Source organism: Astatotilapia calliptera, chromosome 18 (genome assembly GCF_964374335.1).
Source record: "Astatotilapia calliptera chromosome 18, fAstCal68.1, whole genome shotgun sequence".
Lineage (NCBI taxonomy): Eukaryota > Metazoa > Chordata > Actinopteri > Cichliformes > Cichlidae > Astatotilapia > Astatotilapia calliptera.
Window position 1 is genome coordinate 25,472,819 of NC_137439.1, and position 18,533 is coordinate 25,491,351.

The 18,533-nt window shown below is 40.4% G+C and overlaps 2 protein-coding genes across 3 annotated transcripts in view; one reads left to right on the forward strand and one right to left on the reverse strand.

The window, feature by feature from the left end:
- apoltp (apolipoprotein lipid transfer particle homolog) overlaps positions 1–9,612 on the forward strand; it is a 47,928-nt gene extending 38,316 nt beyond the window's left edge. Inside the window, exons 63-69 of the mRNA XM_080293298.1 lie at positions 269–453; positions 4,679–4,878; positions 4,952–5,120; positions 5,200–5,309; positions 8,724–8,831; positions 9,057–9,183; positions 9,347–9,612. Coding sequence (XP_080149424.1) covers positions 269–453; positions 4,679–4,878; positions 4,952–5,120; positions 5,200–5,309; positions 8,724–8,831; positions 9,057–9,183; positions 9,347–9,357 — 910 coding nt within the window. The 3' untranslated portion in view covers positions 9,358–9,612. The remainder of the gene's footprint in view (positions 1–268; positions 454–4,678; positions 4,879–4,951; positions 5,121–5,199; positions 5,310–8,723; positions 8,832–9,056; positions 9,184–9,346) is intronic.
- Positions 9,613–9,631: 19 nt separating this feature from the next.
- Positions 9,632–13,936, reverse strand: LOC113010673 (V-type proton ATPase subunit d 1-like). 2 transcript variants are annotated; one of them, XM_026149857.2, is made up of 8 exons: positions 13,675–13,936; positions 13,182–13,353; positions 12,718–12,896; positions 11,414–11,493; positions 11,106–11,183; positions 10,825–11,001; positions 10,653–10,730; positions 9,632–10,106 (listed from the first exon to the last, which is right to left on the reverse strand). In XM_026149857.2, the coding sequence occupies exons 1-8, from the start codon at positions 13,802–13,804 to the stop codon at positions 9,933–9,935; spliced, it is 1,068 nt and encodes a 355-aa protein (XP_026005642.1). In that variant the 5' UTR covers positions 13,805–13,936; the 3' UTR covers positions 9,632–9,932. The 2 variants fall into 2 exon arrangements, with proteins under 2 accessions (XP_026005642.1, XP_080149412.1); XM_080293286.1 differs by having other exon boundaries at positions 9,632–10,076; positions 13,675–13,917.
- Between the last annotated feature and the right edge of the window lie 4,597 nt (positions 13,937–18,533).

The window sequence follows — 18,533 nt, forward strand, 5'->3', positions numbered from 1 at the left end:
ATATCACTGTTTTGTTTTTGGGGGGTTTTGTTTTTGAAAATGGTCAGTTTATTTGGGTTCACTGCAGGTACAAACTACACGTTGAATTATAGTCACCGAAATGCTCTCGAAGCTATGTGCACCTAGATGTTGGTGCACATAGCTGGACCTGTTTAAACTTAAACAATAACTCGATCAAGAAGTTTAAAGATCAAGTTTTGATCCAGAGTACAACTGATGGATAAAAATGATTCCAGTTGGATTTTTTTCCCTTTGTTTTTCCTTTCAGTGAATGTTCAGTGATTGTGTCGGTGCCACTGCCACAGCTGCCCCGGTCAAGGACGGCCAACGCTGGGCTGATGGAGATCCTCCTGGAGGAGTGGATCCTGAGACCTCTGCTGACCCTCGCCGCTGTCAGACCCACTGCCGAACTCTACCGCCTCAAAAGGAAGATCATGGACAGCCCCTTCACACGTAAGGCACCGTTTTAATTACTCCGTTTTACACGTTTATGACAGTGCTGTTGATCAATTTTACTGAGACTGCATTGACACAAAGTGTCGAGGTGTCATAAACGCTGATGTTTATTACGGGTGTACAAGTCGTGCTGTTCTCTTTTTTTCCTTTTTTTTCTTGGATCTTTTGTGATTTCCTGGATATTTTTCTTTGCTTAGATGACTTTTGGAAGGCACACTACTTCTGGAAAAGTTCACTCAGTTTTTAACCTTCTCCATTTGTACTTCATGAGTCCCAGAACCTCAAAAAGAACTTGTCACTGTTCCCAGGCTGGTGTATTTCAACTGTACTCTTCTTCTGTCTTTTCTCAGATCTCGTTTGAAATGTTTTATGTGAGGATTTAACTGACAGGTCTGGCAGAGCGAGCCTCAGTATCTGCATGGAAACCAGCTGTAGCAATACCAGCCTGGTAATTGTTGCAAATAGGACCTCAGGAGGTGCTTTTTAGGCACGCTCAGTTGGTATTCGATAACCTCTTCACTTCAGTCCATATAAATATTATTTAAAAGTCAGTAAAGTGTTATGTGCTGTAGGGTGAGAAACAATACCCAGGACAGACTGAATGGGGAAAAGTGAGCATTTATTTTGATTGATGAAGTCTAAAGGACACAGAAATCCAGAGGCAAAAGGGAAGCACAATCCAGAGCTGTCAGAGAACGCACTGGGAGACTAAACAGATGCTCAAAAACTGCAGAGAAAGGCAGAGCTGGAGTACTCATACATGAGGTAAACAAGGGGGGGGTGGACAGACGAGGGTAACGAGATACAGATGAAACCAATAAGGACACAAATGACTAACAAAATAAAACAGGAAGTAACTAACAAGTGCAGAGGTTAGACCATGGATACATGCAGCAGCTTTACACACAGTGAAAGACCAGGATAAACTAATAAAGAGGGAATCGAATTGTAAACAATAAAAAAACAAAGAAAACTGAATAATCAACAAAAATCTAAAGATCAAAGAACTAAAACCTCTGTGTCAGCACGCAGGACCATAACTGTTAGCTTTGTTTTGTATTATCTTAGATTATTAGACTAAACATCATAGAGGGGTTTTTGTTTTGTTTTGTTCATATTTAATACATCATTCAAAACACTTTAGGTCATGGCTGGAACACATCTGCAACAAATAACACAAGATACCTGATCTAACCAACATAACACTTCTAAGTAAATCAGTACTGGAGGCACTTGTCTAAAAACAAATAATGACTTATACGTTGTAAACATGTAGTAATGAGCATGGAGTAACTAAATATGGAGTTAGACCAGCTATAAGTGGAGGCGTAGGTAAAAAGGGCACTGCATGTCAACATGAAGTATTTATTATTATTATTTCAGCTTCACATTCCTTCCCTTTAGTTTCCATGATGAACGGAACAAATAACATATTTCTGATGACTTCACGCGACTGTTAGCGTGTACACGTGTGCCTTCGGGTGTGTTTTGTCTTTTTGAGCTTATGTTTTGCATTGTCAGGACTTTGTGTGTCGCTCAATGCTGCAGCCAGACTCCTAACGCACTCTAGCGAGCGAGCTCACATCACCCCTACTTTACTCTGTTTTTATTGGCTGCCAGTGGAGTTTAGAATTTCTTTTAAAATTCTCACAGTCGTGTAGGAAGCTAAACGGACACACTCCAGATTACTTCGTGTTAAACACAGTGCTGCTCGCTGTTTTCACTAATATGCTAGTTGGCTCATACAAGACTGAAGACGACGGGGGGTCAGAGCCTTTCGTCCTGCGGCACCGAGGCTCTGGAACAGTTTAACACTCCAGCTCAGTTTAACTGATTAATAGTTCAAAACATTTCTTTTAATCAGGCCTTCTGCTGACATCCTTTTCTTATTCATATCTTTATTTATGTTTATTGTTTTAATATGATTTTCTTTTTACATTAATCGTGATTTAAGTGTTGTTAACAGCACGTTGAACTTTTACGTGGCAACGCGGCTCGCTACTGGATGTAGAATGAGATGAGGAATATTTGAGAAGATGTGGCTCCCATAAGACTGAGGGTGAATGTGGGACAGAGATTTTTTTAAGCATTACAAACATCCAGGCGCAATGATACAAACGCAGCAATTTTCTCTAGCTTAGAAATGTTCCCTGAATGAAAGAAACGGGAGCATGAGATAGATTTTATATGTGAGTCAAGTTAAAAAAAAATAAGACAAAATAATACAAAAAGACACCGATCATAAAATGGTTTAGATTTTTGATTTAATAACCCTGTAAAACAGTGAGTTCACCAGACCTGCCAACATCGCATCATCATCATCATCATCATCATCATCATCATCATCAACTTTATTTATAAAGCACTTTAAAACAACCACAGCTGACACAAAGTGCTGTACATTGGAACTGTAAAATAAAATTACATGAGATATAAATAAAAAACAAATAAAAGAAGAGTGAAATCATTAATTAAATAACTACTGCATTAAAAAAGAAACTAAGTCTCACTGAGGTTAAAAGCCAAGGAATAAAAGTGGGTTTTAAGACGTGATTTAAAAGTGGACAGTGAAGGGGCCTCTCTAACATGCATGGGCAAATTATTCCATAATTTTGGAGCCACAATAGAGAAGGCCCTGTCCCCTCTGAGCTTCCTCCTGGATCTCGGTACCTCCAGGAGCAGCTGGTCAGCTGACCTGAGAGACCGACAGGGTATGTGGGGATGAAGAAGCTCAGAGAGGTAAGGCGGGGCAAGACTGTGTAGGCATTTAAAAACAAACATAAGAATTTTAAAATTAACTCTAAAAGACACAGGCAGCCAGTGCAGAGAGGCCAGCACAGGGGTTATATGCTCTCTTTTTCGAGTTCCTGTTAGGAGTCGTGCAGCCGCATTTTGAACCAGCTGCAGACGTGAGAGCAATGACTGACTGACCCCCACATAAAGTGAGTTACAGTAGTCCAGGCGGGAAGAAATAAAAGCATGGATCACTGTTTCAAGGTGCTGCCTCGAAAGAAAAGATTTTAGTCTTGCCAGTCGCCTTAAATGATAAAAACTGGACTTCACCACTGCTCTGATTTGGTTGTCCAATTTAAAATCACTGTCCAACTTAAAACCAAGGTCAGTAACAACAGATTTAAAATAGACTTCCAGGGATCCTAAAACAACAGAGGAGGACTCACAGGGACCACTGGGTCCAAACACCAACACTTCTGTTTTCTTTTTATTAAAATTTAAAAAGTTTCGAGCCAACCAAGCTTTAATGTCATCTAGACATGTCAAGAGAGGTTTTATAGAGATGGCATCCTTGCGTTTTAGTGTCAAATAAATTTGGCAGTCATCGGCATAACAGTGAAATGAGATCCCATGCCTTCTAAGGATAGAACCCAGAGGCAGTAGATACAGAGAAAAGAGCAGTGGCCCTAAAATTGAGCCCTGTGGGACACCACATGACAGAGAAGCAGAAGACGATTCGTAACCGAGAAGGCTGACAGAGAAAGTTCTATCTGACAAATAAGACCTAAACCAATTGAGTGCAGTGCCACCAATACCCACTACATCATGTAATCGAGAAATTAAAATATTGTGGTCTACTGTGTCAAAGGCAGCAGTTAGGTCAAGCAAGACAAGAACAACATGGTTACCAGAATCACATGCCAGAAGGATGTCATTAAAAACCCTTAGTAATGCAGATTCTGTGCTGTGAAGGGTTTTAAAACCTGACTGAAAAACCTCAAAGATTCCATTTTCATCTAGAAAATCTTTCAGTTGACTAAAAACAATTTTCTCTAAAACCTTGGAGACTAAAGGCAGCTTGGAAATAGGCCTATAGTTCGCTAAAACTGTGTGATCAAGGCCAGGTTTCTTAAGCAGTGGCTGTACTACTGCATGTTTGAAATTTGCAGGAACCACACCAGAAGACAGACTGCTGTTAATAATGTCAAGGACATACTGTTGTATACTAGGAAAAATTTCTTTAAAGAATTGTGGAGGGACAGGATCCCGTGGGGAACCTGTGGGCTTAATATGGCGAACCACATCCTCTAAAGAGGAGAGCGTCACAAGCTCAAACTGAGTGAAAACAGCAGCGCAAGGGACAGAGACAGAGGGGTCAGAGTCAGGAGCTGTGATAAGAGCCCTGATGGTGACAACCTTTTCAATAAAAAAGTAACACCACATGAGGGTTCAATGAATTCTTCGTTTTTCCCTTCTTATCTCGCCAAAGACCAAGCTCTGTTGGTGGCAGATCAGTTCGTAGTGACGTTTGACGGTCACTTGTATGAGCTGCCAGGTTCGTGTCCACTGCTCCTGGCCCGAGACGTCGGCCGCGATCCGTCGTTCACGCTGCTGCTCGGCACAGACACGCAGAACCTCCTCCTGATACAAATGAATAACCACACCATCAGCGTTCAGCGCAACGGGCAGGTATGTGTTACTCTCGACGAATAAAGAGCGTTCAGGCCATGAGGAATAAGACGGGTAAATGCTTGTGTCACAGGTGAGGACCGACTGCAGCGGCGCCGTCAGCCACACGTTTCTCACTGATGATGGAGTGACAGTCAGGAAAGCATCAAACGAGGTGCAGGTGTCCAGTCAGCGTGGGATGTTTGTGTCATGTGACCTGTCGCTTGAATTGTGCAGCTTCACTCTGGATGGATGGTTACATGGTGGGAAAGATTCAGCATGGCCCGTTATAAATATCTGTCTTCATATTCTCACACATATACACCGTTCTCGCCTGCACAGGTGTCTCCACCGGTCTGTTTGGGACCAACGATAACGACGCAGGAAATGATTTTCCTATGTTTGACGGATCTCAGGCTAAAAACTTGGAGGATTTTCTCTACACCTGGCAGGTAGGATCAGTGAGATTAATCAACACATGGTCCAGTTCTCAAAAAGATGTGCAATATGAAATAAAGCCTAGATTTCAAGGATTTGTAAATCATTTAAACTCTACTTAAACTCTACATTTGATTGAAAATACAACAAAAAGGTTTTAAAGTGAAAAAGGACTGGGTAAAGACTGAATAATCGAGGAATGTTCTCAGGATTAAAATAATCATGAACGGTTATGGTCTTCAGGCCCTCAAGTGAATTCATTAAAAAATATAAACCACTCCGTAGCACATGTTAAAGCTCTGACATTGAAAGAAAAAGCAGACAGAAACAAGATGCAGAAACTTCACTGGGCATAGCAATATTCTGGGCTTGGGTCCATTTATGTACTAAGATCAGTGGAAAGCTGTTTGCTTGTATGACTGATAAAAATAAATTTTTTGGCAGGGGGCAAATAGAAAGGGACAAAGAAAGGCTTGTTAGTGGTACACACTTCAACTCCAGCATCCATTATAGCATAAGTTTGGAATTGCATGAAGTGGAATGTGTTCCTCGGTCATCTGTTGATGTCATCACCCTGTTAGTGATGAAAGATATAAAAATAAATAAATAAAATCCTCTTTCAGCTCTAAGGTTTTACATAAAAATGATTTGGTCCTCAGCAAGTCTTAAAATTATTAAATGTGACTTCAGATGAACAACAACTCTCACTTCACTGCGGAGGAATTTTGGCCCTGTTGTCTTTACAACATTGCTTCAGCTCATTGGGCGTTTGCTTATGCACGGCTCTCTGAAGGGCCCGCCACATCATTTCTGTCAGATTGAGATCTGGACTTTGAGTGCGCCATGGCAACACGTCAAATGATATGTTTTTCAGTCGTTCCATCAGCTGTTCCATGACCCAGTTGATGCCAAACTTTAGCTGTCAGACCGATGATCTCATATTTGAGTAGAAAACTTTGGTATACGGAGGAGTTCATGGTCGACTCAGTGACTTAGGCTACGTTCACACTGCAGGTCTTAATGCTCAATTCCGATTTTTTTGTCTAATTTGTTTCTGCTGCCTTTCCCGTGCCTTCACTTCCTCTCACCACCCTCTTGTGTACATATTGTCCCGCTGTCCTGTGCCGGAACGCCCGTTCTTCTTCCATGTGTCTTGCTCATGTTCCTTGTTACCAGTTTTTCCCCATTTAGTTTTCTGTTAGTGAAAGTCTTTGTCCACTTTTTCCCTTTTATTTTGTATTTTTGCAAAGTTTTGATCAGCCTTAATAAACGGCTCGCTTTTGTTAGGATTAGTCCAAGCGTCTGCATTTGGATCGTCTAGAAAACGTGACCTGCCTCCCACAGATCGTGACAGTTTTTTGAGGGAAGAGGCTTTCTCCTGGCAGTCCTTCCAAATAAGCCACACTTATTCAATCATTTTATAAATGTACTGTCTCGAACGTTAAGATCTTACGTGCCAGGAGTCTGAGATGTAGCTCTTGGGTTTTTAGCAGTTTCTCTGAGCACTTTGTGGTAACACACAGCTGAATTCTCCAGAGCAGCAAACTGCCAAAAATCTGCTTTCATAGAGATGCTCACACTCACTAATGATCAGTTAATCTCATGCATTTGATCTGCTAATTAGTCTCTTAATTCCTTTGGAAGCAGTGAGGGTGTCGTTAGACTTTATGCGCAGCGTTTTTGCATGTTAGATTATTTGCGTTGAATAAATAATGACATGCTGTAATAAGTAGAGCAGGGCAATATGACCAAAATATTTATCACAATATACATTTGAAAATGTACGATAAGATATAACTGACGATATAATTGACACTAGACAAAATACTTTACGACTCCACAACTTTATTAGTGCAAAAAAAACATCAATGTATTTTCACTTAAACAAGCAGCTGTTTTTTATCTGCATTAAAGTTATATAAAAATTTAACAGTGTAAATGCAAATTCCTTGCTGACAGTTTAACCAAAAGGCATTTCCAGTGGAAATTGTCCGACATGTCCTCAGCATAACCATGTATAATATCCACAAAACTTAAAAAGAGGTTATACACGCACAACACGGTAATATTATGTTGAAGCACAGTACGTATCACTCCGCGAGGCTCCTGCCTACGATAGCCGTAATAATCCGACAATCCATCAAGCTGTGCGGCTTCGTAGCTTAGCAAAGTCGTACTAAAACATTTGACAGATTTTTTGAGCGCCGTGTACCACATAACATCGTTTCGAGCTCAGTAAACACAACCAGAATTCATACATAAGGCACACAGGATTATAAGGGACACTGTCGATTTTCAGAAAAATCAAAGGATTGATTTTAAGTGTGCAGTATTTCCAAAAAACACGGTAATAATGACGGCCTGCTAGCATGCGCTACCAAAAATAGTGCTTTGTTGTGTATCTGACGGACGAAAGCTAAACCAGTTCCACACCACTGAAGTTGCAGCATTTATACAAACCAGTTCTGGTTCATCCGTTTCATTCAACGATCCGCTTTCGCCTTTCTCATTCTCCGTCGCCGCCACGCTTTTTCCGCCATGTGTCTATGAAAACAAAGGCACTGCGCATGCGCGTTTTACCCGTATTCTATCGCGATATTTAATTTTGCTGCCCAACATTATACCGGTATTACGTGAACGGTATCATATGGTCCAGCCCTAGTAATAAGTCATTTATTGTTGCTCATTTGAGGTTGTATTCACCTGATTGTATTGTAGGACCTGCTTGGAATCGAACCTTCAGAACTGAAAGAGGGTTTACGTCTTACAATGACTTCAAAGTCACTTTAAATCTCAATTGTAAGTTTTACCTCAAAGTGTATATTTACTCCCTTACCTCAGTCTCAAAGTGTATATATATTTATTCTTCTTATTCTTACTCTTCCTATATTTCAAGGATTCAAGGAGCTTTATTGTCATTCGCATGACACGGTCCCGGATTTATTGTTGTTCTTTTGCACTGTATGGAACTCGAGCCTCGTCGTCTCCTGTCTCTATATACTGAACTGTATATAGCAGAGATGACAATCAAGTTTACTTTGAACTTTTGTATGCAAACAGGAATTATGAAAACAGTTTGCGTTCCAAGCGAGAGCCATTAATTTCATCTACCAAACATTTGGAAAGTATTAAAAATGATACACGATAATGGGAAACATACTCCCGCATAAATATTTTGGGGGGAACGTTTTGCTGGGATCAAATACAGAATGAACAGCATCAACATTTGATTTGTGGTTTTGGTTCTCGGTGGTTAAATCATTTTCAAATCACTGCGTTCTGCTTTAATTTGTATTTCAGACAACATCCCAATATTTCCTGAAATCGAGTTTCAATGAAATTGTGAAATCTTGTGTCTACAAATGTTTGCAGAGTTTTTGTCAGCCTCGAGGTTCTCCTTAGCTTTGCCCGCTTGTTTGTGACTTTAGATGAAACCTACATGCATCAAACCTTCTGCGACAGCAGCCGTCAGTCCAGCGAGCTGTGACGCTTTGTTCTCTTCTCCCGATTCTCCCCTCAGCTCTTGTTTCAGGGTGGTGAGTAACAAAAAAACCCACACAGCAGGCATGTCCTGGTGGTTTCTTCACCAGAACATTTTTATTAATATCCCATTTATGTTTGGAAAGCTCGTTGTGGAGGGAAGTTTAAACAGATAAATATGAAAACCTTTCTGTTTTCCCCATCTCCATCTTTTTTCCTTTTTTTTCTCTTTTTGGTTGATCACATGTGATTTTTTCACAAACCTGCGTTTGTGTTGTCAGGTGGATCCCAGTCAGTTCATGTCTGTGTGTAAACTCAGCTCATCGAGAGCACCCTGCAGATTAGCATTTGCTTTCGCTCACCTCTGCCAGCAGAACTACATACCCATGGAGGTCCCCGTTCACTGCAGTGAGTTAGGCCACTGAATAAGACATGCATGATTATTCTTGTATTAATGTGTATTTGTGGCAAGTTTTTTTAATTCAGACATGCAAAATGTATATTTTGCATGTAGTTTTAACTTGTTTTGTGTGTGTGTGTGTGTGTGTATGTGTGTGTGTTTCTGTTTTAGTGAAAGTGTAAAGGAAGGACAAGCTAATGAAGAGCAAAAATGGCCAGTTTCTGACCTCTGTGAGCTGCTATAACGGACAGCTTTACTCTTTATACCACTGTTTGTGCCATATTGCCTTCGTACTTTTATGTTGTACTCCACTGTGTAGTCACACATTCTTGTACCTCCTGTGACGCTTTTGTCCTGTTTAGACGTGCGTTGATTATCCCATTAATGTGAATGTAAACACATTCACTGTAGCAAGTAATAAAAACATTTTTTTTAAAGATTTGTGTCAGTGCATTGTGAGGAGGGAGCGGCTGAAACCAGCTTTTTATTGAATATCATTCCTTTCAGACTTTGTTTTGTGACCAGGACAATTATTAACACAAAGTCTGGAATTAAAAAGAGTAATTTCTTTCAAACAATTTGAGGCGTAAGCGATCAGGTCTTGAAACTCAATACACATGAGGAACAGATGTGCTATAACAGTGTAACACCAAGGCTGTGGTTTGTAGTGCAAACAGTGAAGATGCTGAAGACTCACTTTGGTCCACCACATTTACTAATCCGTACTAAAACGTAGTAAAACATCCTTGTTTCTTAGTTAACTGGTCTTTTGGAAGATGGGTATGTAGTTGTGTATCTTTGACTTCTGTCTTTGTGTGACACATTCGGCAATCCACACAATGTTCCGACTCTCCTGCTCCTTAAGTTTGATGTAAGAGTAAAATACTCCAAAGTGGAACTGCTGCAGGAAAGAAAGTATGTTCAGCTTCACCTGGAAAAATGATAGATGTGTAAGCTGCAAGAATCTACAGTCAGGGCAGCCTAACAAGAAAAGTACATACTAATACTAAATTTAAATTAATCACCTGTACTTTCTTACAAATATATATACTTTCAGCAGGTGATTAACGTGATTTTAAACATGATAGAGTCATCTCTGGGGTTTACAGAGGCCTAAAACATGAAAATATCCAGTGAGCTGCAGTTCTCATAGAAGCTAGAAGTCATGGGACAATGGCCAGGCTGCTTTAAACTAGGAATGCAACAGTCTGATAACCAAGTTACAACCAAGGTGTGCAGAAGAGCATCTTCTAGGAGAGCACATCTGTGAATCTGAATCTGTGCTACTAAAAATTCAAGTAGCTCTGAAGACAAAAGGAGCTCCAACTAGGTGGGGTGTACCTAATAAAGTGGCTGGTGACTGTATGTCAGATTTTCATATTTGAAAGTCTGAATGGTCAGCTTGGTTCAAATGTTATATAAAAGGTTGAAAAGTGGGAAAGAAATCCGTGACAGTTCAAAACAAAGCTGTTATTACCTCTTGTTCGAAGAATCGGTCCTCAAGAGTCTTAAAATCTGATCCAGGCTCAGGGTCATCAAAAACCATTTTATAGTCCTGCAGGGAAATTTGAGTTTACACTGACCACATGTCTGACTCAATGTGCAATAACAACCGTGCAGCATCTTAAAGGACATGAGGTCAAACTCACTGGGTAGCAGTCAGCCACAGCCTTGACCTGCTCATGGTCCTCTGCCTGGGCCAGGAGTTTCAGTCCTCCAGGGTAAAGTTTGCCACAGGATGGATACAGCGCACTCCTGTCTGCACTGCTGAGATCCGTCCCAAAGGAGTTCACGGTGATGATGAAGGCCCGCCGGTCCGCTTCAAACTGCAGCACGCATAAAAGCGCACGGCATTTACAGCAAAACAAATCTCAAGTAGTTTGTAAGACTTCAGTTAAACAAACTCATGCATCATAGAAAGCCAGAGTACCTCCAGGACAGGGCACATTACGTCCTTTGTGGCACCGCCCACGCTCTTGCAGAAAGAGTGGAAAGACTGCAAATATGCCTGTGCGGTAGAACAAAAGGCACCGAGATCAGCACAAATTTCATGAAAAACAGATCGCGTTCAGACACGGCAGTAAAACTTTAAGTGCAGCTGTTTAGCATGTTTATCACAGTAGTATAAACTACAGTAAAGAATTTATTGCATATTTATAGCATGTCCACAAATACTATAACACAGGTGTCAAAGCTGAGATAGGTTAGTCATGCCATCTTATGCCATGCTCTGCTCACCTTATACAGTTTGTTTCTCAGGATCTCAGCCTCCATCTCATCCAGGCTGCACTCAGATACGGCATCCTGGAAAAACTGACCTGTGGTGAGAATAAAACAACACAGTAACCCTCAGTATGTTGTAAATATTTTTATAAAGTAGACCTTAAAAATGGAAGCCCACTCCTGACATGAAGAATAATAACATATGGTCACAACTGTGTTTACTATATCCCTGCTCACACCCATTACTTCATGCTTAGCTTTGGTAAACTATGACTCTGAAATTTTTAGCACTGACTAATTTTTAGCTGTGCTGAGGGAACAGAGAGCCAGAGAAGTCTAAAATAAGAAGAAGTAGCTTATTAGGCTTGTTGCTAACTAACAGTCCACAAACTTGCTTGGAAGGTATTATGAACACATTAGGAGGATTTAACAGCCAAGGAGGAAAAAATAAAAGAAAACAGAAACGTGCATTGCCTTTTAATGACTAGTGCTAATCTGGCTTTGACATTTGACACCTAAAACGTTAGGCTACAAAAATTTACCAAAAAGATGCCACAGTTGTATTTTCTAAAACACCTAAAGAAAGAAATGACTTTTTAGTTTTACATTTTTATAAGTAAAAATCTTGATTTTTCACTTTGAGAACCTCTAAAAGGACACAAAAAAGTTAAAACCAATTCTAATTTGGGGAGTCATCGAACTATGAAGTGGGCACAGCCTGAACAAGTTGAATCCAAAACACATATTCATCACTGCTTTTGTTGCATTAAGATTATATGAAACTACTGTCACTCCCACCACTACTCCTAATACTTCTACTACAACTAATATAACAACATTATTGTTTCCTTTTGGTGTTATTTGGTTTTTGGAATAGCACTTTAATACTTTGAGTAATAACAATATAACACATTTCAGTGTTGACAGAGCTCCACATAATGCTATGCATTAGAAATAAACGTTATATCACTGTAATAAACTGATAAAAAGATCCAGTCTGATGAGGTCATGTGAGGCATTTAATATTGTATCTGTACTCAGAAAGGTTCATAATGCTCTAATGACTAAATTAATAGCTTGTGTGTGCAAACCACTTCCAGTAAGCTGTGGTTAATGAAGCAGGATGAGTGAGCAGGACCTGTTTTCTTTTTGCATGCATCAGTGCAAAGTGTTTAAACTAAAGTGTTTTTAGTGACTCATTGATATTTAAGTCAATGATGGTCTTTCACAAGTGTATTAGAGCTAAAAGATAATTAAATATTAATAATATACATCTTTGCCGCCATTAGAAATTTTAAAAAACAAAAAACAGAGATTACCTAGTGGTGTGTCCACCAGGATGGCTGAGTACAGTTCAGCTGGAGTGCGGGCAATACCCACGGCTGCCATTTGGTCAAACGCTCCCAGTGGGTGACACCGTGGGAGCAGCTCTGACACATCTTTGTTCTTCAGGGCCCCCGTGATCAGCATCACCACATTGTCGATCATGTAGCTGTAACTATGGCAACACAGAGACCACATGAATTGAATATCCCTTTTACCCTGTAAAATGTTTCCTGCTCATCCCATTTTTATAAACCACAAAGAGTGTTGCAGAAGGAAGGTTTTCATCACATAAAGATGACCTCGCCACGTTTGCCACAAGGTCTCCACTGTCTGCGTAAACACTGTCCTCTTTAGCTGAAAATCTCAGCAGCAGCCAACCTGCAGGATGCTGTTCAAGTGCGTCTGCTTATCCTGTGACACAAGCTATAAATAAAGCACATGCAGTGACTAGGCGCACCTTATATAGTCAAGGAAGGTAGACAGGGGTGGCAGGGCATTAGAGCGCAGGCAGCTGAATTCAGTCACCAGATTCTCCCTCAGCTTGCTGTCCAGCAGCGACACAGTCAAATCGCCCTCAGACGAGGACAGCAGTTTACCGTAGTCTGTGCTCTGAAGGTGTAGCTTCATATCTGAGCAGAGGACATGGCAAATCAAATGTTTTATACTCCACTGCTTGTTAGTTTGCCATTTCCAAATAAGCAGGAAAAGGTTAAACAAGGTACTGATCACCGATAGATAGATAGATAGATAGATAGATAGATAGATAGATAGATAGATAGATAGATAGATAGATAGATAGATAGATAGATAGATAGATAGATAGATAGATAGATAGATAGATAGATAGATTGCTTCCAACACCCCCTCACATGTGCATAATATTTTTTAGACTGCAGGTATTGCACATTTGCATATTATGACACATTACATGGGTGATACAAAAGGCTTACCCTCTAGTGTGTCACACTGGGCCAGATTATGATAATCAGTCTGACACAGAATCCCAGCTTTCATTCCTCGAACCAAACCCTCCAGATAGCCGTGATCCACGTTAAAGCTGAGCTCCTCGCATGTTGCCATAATGCCAAATGAGTTATTGAGTAGAACTGCCGCAGTCACAGCGTGATTTTAGCTTTTCTTTATATATATCAGCTTCTGCATAATTCCCTCTCTGACTAACGTTCATGCTGTTATTTTTCCTTCCTCTTTGACAGCAAGAAATTCCATGGCTAAAAGTGTTTGCTGTCTCAGCTCCTGCTTTTAGCACATTCATTCTGACTCGTGTGTATTCACCCACTCTGTTTGAACCACTGTGTAGCAGGAATTTCAAAAATGAAATGAAATAAAGACCCTGATGTTTTTCTTTTGTTTGTTTGTTTTGCTCTGTTCACACAGCACGGGTGAAAAAAGTAAAAAACAAAACAAAAAGCTAAACAAGCACGGATTAAAAAGTCCGCTTCACTGCTCTTCTGTTCTAAATAGTTCAAAATACACACTAGACTAATGACTACTAGTGATGACATCTGCATTGTTTTCATAGATCATTTTTGCTGATGGCAGCAAATGTAACGTGATTGTGAAATCATATAAAAATGTTTTAAAGAGCTCAAACAGGATTTCCTGAAATCTTTGGCTTCTGTAAGCTGTAAAAACTCACTGCTTTTTACACACAGAGAAATGTTGGTGTGTAGCATGCAGATATTATGCAGACGGCAGGCAGTGAGCATGAGCCTGTGGATTTTAAATGTGTTTCATTCACTAACATATCCAACAGAATTGACCTTTGTGCACATTTCATGACTCTAACAGTGATTTTATGTGTAAACACTTATTAGTGAATGAGCCCATTGTCAGTTTGAGATGATCTCAGCTTTGTGAGATGGTGCGTTATATTATTGGAAGCCATCATCAGAAGATGGGTGTAAGCGATGATCACGGATTCAACATGCATCAACAATATATCCTCCACCACTAGCAGCCTGAACAACTGATTCAAGAGAGGGTGGAGCTGTCCTTTCATGTTGTTTATGCCAGATTCTGACTCTGCTATCTGAATGTTGCAGCAGAAAATCGAGATTCATCAGGCTAAGTATTTCTCCTGATGTGGTCTTCTGCTGCTGTAGAAGACGCTCTTTTGCATACATTGATTCAACGAAGCTTATTGCTTTTGCCTTCCTGTCAACTCAGAGAAGTCCCGTTTTTCTCGTCTGACCATTTCTTCTTTAATCTTTTTTAATCTTCCTTAATCCTTTTTCTTCTATGTAAACTAGAGATGGTTATACAGAATAATCTCAGTAGATCGTTTCTGAAATAGTTTCTGAAATAGTTTCTGAAATACTCAGACCTGCCTGTCTGGCACCAGCAACCTTGCCACATCTTAAATTATGTTTCTTTCCCATCCTGATACTCAGTTTAAAACTCAGCAGATCCTTTTGACCATGTCTATCTCAGTTTGTAATAAAAACCTGGAATTTTCTTTTCACCAGAAGCCCACATAGCAAAATTGGTATGGCCCAGATCTGGCCCACACAGAGTGCTTACACATGGCCCACATACCGCAAAGAATGACGGCTCTTTGGTGGCCCAGATCTGGTTTGCCAGAGGTGACCCACACATGGGCCAGCACAAGGCCAGTTGCAGACACACTGGTGGCCCAGAACAGTTTCAGTTCTGGCCCCAGATGTCAGCCTAATGTGTACCTTAATCAAGCCATGTAATATTAACATGTGCCAGAAAATACTAGTGCAAAAGTAACATGACGTAATTCTGTTAAGTCAGTGAATGGACTGATTCTGATATTATGCTTTTCTGCTCTCCCGGATTACTCAAGTTTCTATACAACATGCCACATTCACCCACTTTCTCTAAACTGAGTGTTTCCTAACTACATTCACACTCTTGACACGCAGACTGGAGAAGCCAGGGATCAAACCACTAACCTGCTGATTAGTAGGTGACCTGCTCTACCTCCTGAGCTACAGCCACCCACTGGTAAAGGTGAGTAAACCCTCACTAGGTTTTGGATAAAGTGAACACTCGCAAACCTGTCAAACCTGCATTTGAAACGTTGGCTACCATAGCAGTATAGTATTGCAACATGGCATTTGGCCTTCTAACTAAAATAGGAAAATAGGAACATAAATACTGCCATCATTGCCAGACCTGGCCCACATCTGGTTGACATACACTCTGCCATGACACCAGTCAGTCAGAAGTGCCAGCTTGATGCCGGATCCCGGCCAGACCTGTTTTCTATGAGCCTGGGCCACATAAACCAAACCACAATCGAGCCAGATACGGCGTGCCATCACATAAACAGTGGCATCTGTGCCAGGCCTGGCCCATATCTGGATGACATACGTCTTATTTGTATGTCATCCAGTGTGTGAATGTGTGTGTGAATGGGTGAATGACTGAATGTAGTGTAAAGCGCTTTGGGATCCTTAGGGACTAAATAAAGCGCTATACAAATACAGGTCATTTACCATTTTGCCATTTATCATGCCAGAAGTCAGCCAGCAGTGCCGGCTTGATACTGGATCCGGGCCAGACCTGCTTGCTATGTGGGAACTTTTGGAGCTATAAAAGATCTTCTTCTGTCTTCTGTTGTTAGGGTTAGGGCTAACTGTAAGGCCTTTTTCTGTAACACTGGCTCTTTCCTGTCTTAAACTCCTTCATGCTCATGGACATAATGGACATATAAGGATCTCCATGAAAGGGATAATCATTCATAACATAACTACTACTGACAAATGGCGTTCAGTTTGCCCATTTGCCATTTTTCAAAGCAGAAGCAGACAGTGTCCCAGACAAGATAATATATTATGTGGACCACACATTTCCTGGATAGGATTTATAACCACTTTCCTTTGGAATTTACACAGAAGTCTCTGTGCATCTCCTCGGGATACTGAGCTGAGCCTCCAAAAGAAGGTCTAATATTTATTATCTTTCTGCTATTCACATAATTGTCCTGGAAAACCTCAAAATGCTGGTTAAGTCACTGTTTAACTACGAGAGACAGGTCGGCCTGCAGTAACGTATTCTTTACTCTCTTGTTTTTAATCCTGTGTACCGCATTTACTCTAAAATCAACATTAAAGTAGCAAATCATTAAAAATGTTTTTTAGCATCTTAATAGGTTCCACATGGAGCAATGCAAGGAGAATGTAGGCTTACAGCGTGTTTATTCAATAGCAAAAATATAAACTCCTTAATCCACAAGAGGCAGGCAAGTCCAAACATATATATCTGATTTTCAAGGCGTGGGGTACATAAGTAAATGCCATTTGGTCCTCATTAAGTCTAAAAGCAACAACACATTTATGTTCCAAAGTAAATTTACTTGCAGGTATCCCCAGCAGCAGGATATTCAAAAGCAGCAAAAATGTGGGAAATACCCATAATGCAACACACAGTTAATATCAGATTGTTTACATACATGAAAAAGCACGTCACCCATCTCTTTTTATGCATACATATAATGTTTTAAGATATTTTAACACTGTGCAAAGATCTCTGTGAGTATTTTTTTTCATACTTTTTGCCGCTGAAGACAGAACTCTTGAATAAATACAAACAAATACAAACAAATGCCTCACATAATATCAGAAGCATTTTTCAAAATGCTTCGATTTTATTTTGAAGTTTAATCGCTTAACTGCATTTGTGCAGGCAAACCCACAGAGCACATGTGAATCTTTCCGTGCTCTTTTGTCAACCACAATATATGTTCAGGCGTTGTGATGTGTTTGCGTGCATGTGCATGCATGTGCGTGCTGCATCTAGGTCCTCTTTAAGCAGAGGGGGTTCATCCTCCAGCAGTGACAGATGGTGTTGAAGAGTCGACAGCGGCAGGAGGCGCAGGGGTCGCAGCACAGCAGGTGAGGGGAGCAGCTTTCCATCAAGCGTCCGCAGCGACGCGCCGGAGTTACGAGGTTCGACTTGTGCTTCTAAAGCAATTCCAACAGAGACAGAATATGTGGAAAAAGCACGAGTCAGTGGAAGAAGTGGAAAAGTCTTTTAAATACATGTGAACTATTTGACCCCCCGACTCATGGCAGCTCTACAAAGCGTTTTAGTGTTGTTTCGGTTTTACAGCCATTAACTTCACTGTTATTACTAAACGATTTTTTTTAAATCAGCCTTTTGGCAAAAGCTTCAACAGTTTGTTTTGTTGTTATTTTTTAAATTTAGGCACAAGTCCTGTTTACTCTTTTAAGAAAAATCTCACTCACTGAAACACGTTTTGTTGCGAGAGTTCTGACAGGGACTATAAGAGGGAGTCAAATTCATCCTACATCATAGGACAACACATACAGTGCACTTGATCTAAAGTGGGCCAGACCACTTAAGATGGAAATTCACTTTTCTAACAATATGATAACATTTAATTACACATTCATTTTTTCCTGAATTTAGGCCCTTAACCCTGGAGAACCCATGGGGTCAAATTTAACCCTATAGGTTCTCCAGGGTTAAGTTTGACACCCATGGACTAGAAAGATCGAGCGTATTTCTTGCATAGTTGCTTTTCTTCTGTGACTTTAATGGTAAATCTTCTCACATACAAGGTCTTAAATAATCAGACCTCATCTTATCCTAAACACCTCATAGTACTGCATGTGTCATGGTCCTGAGTCTGACGACTCAGTGTTTTGTTTTTCCTAATATTCTATGTTCTTGTTTATTCTGATTATGTCTTTTGTTAAGGTTTGCCATTTGTTAGGTTTCTGTTCTGTGCCTGCCTGCTCCCACGTCTCTGTGTTCCCTCTGTCTGGCCTGCAGTAACGTATTCTTTACTCTCTTG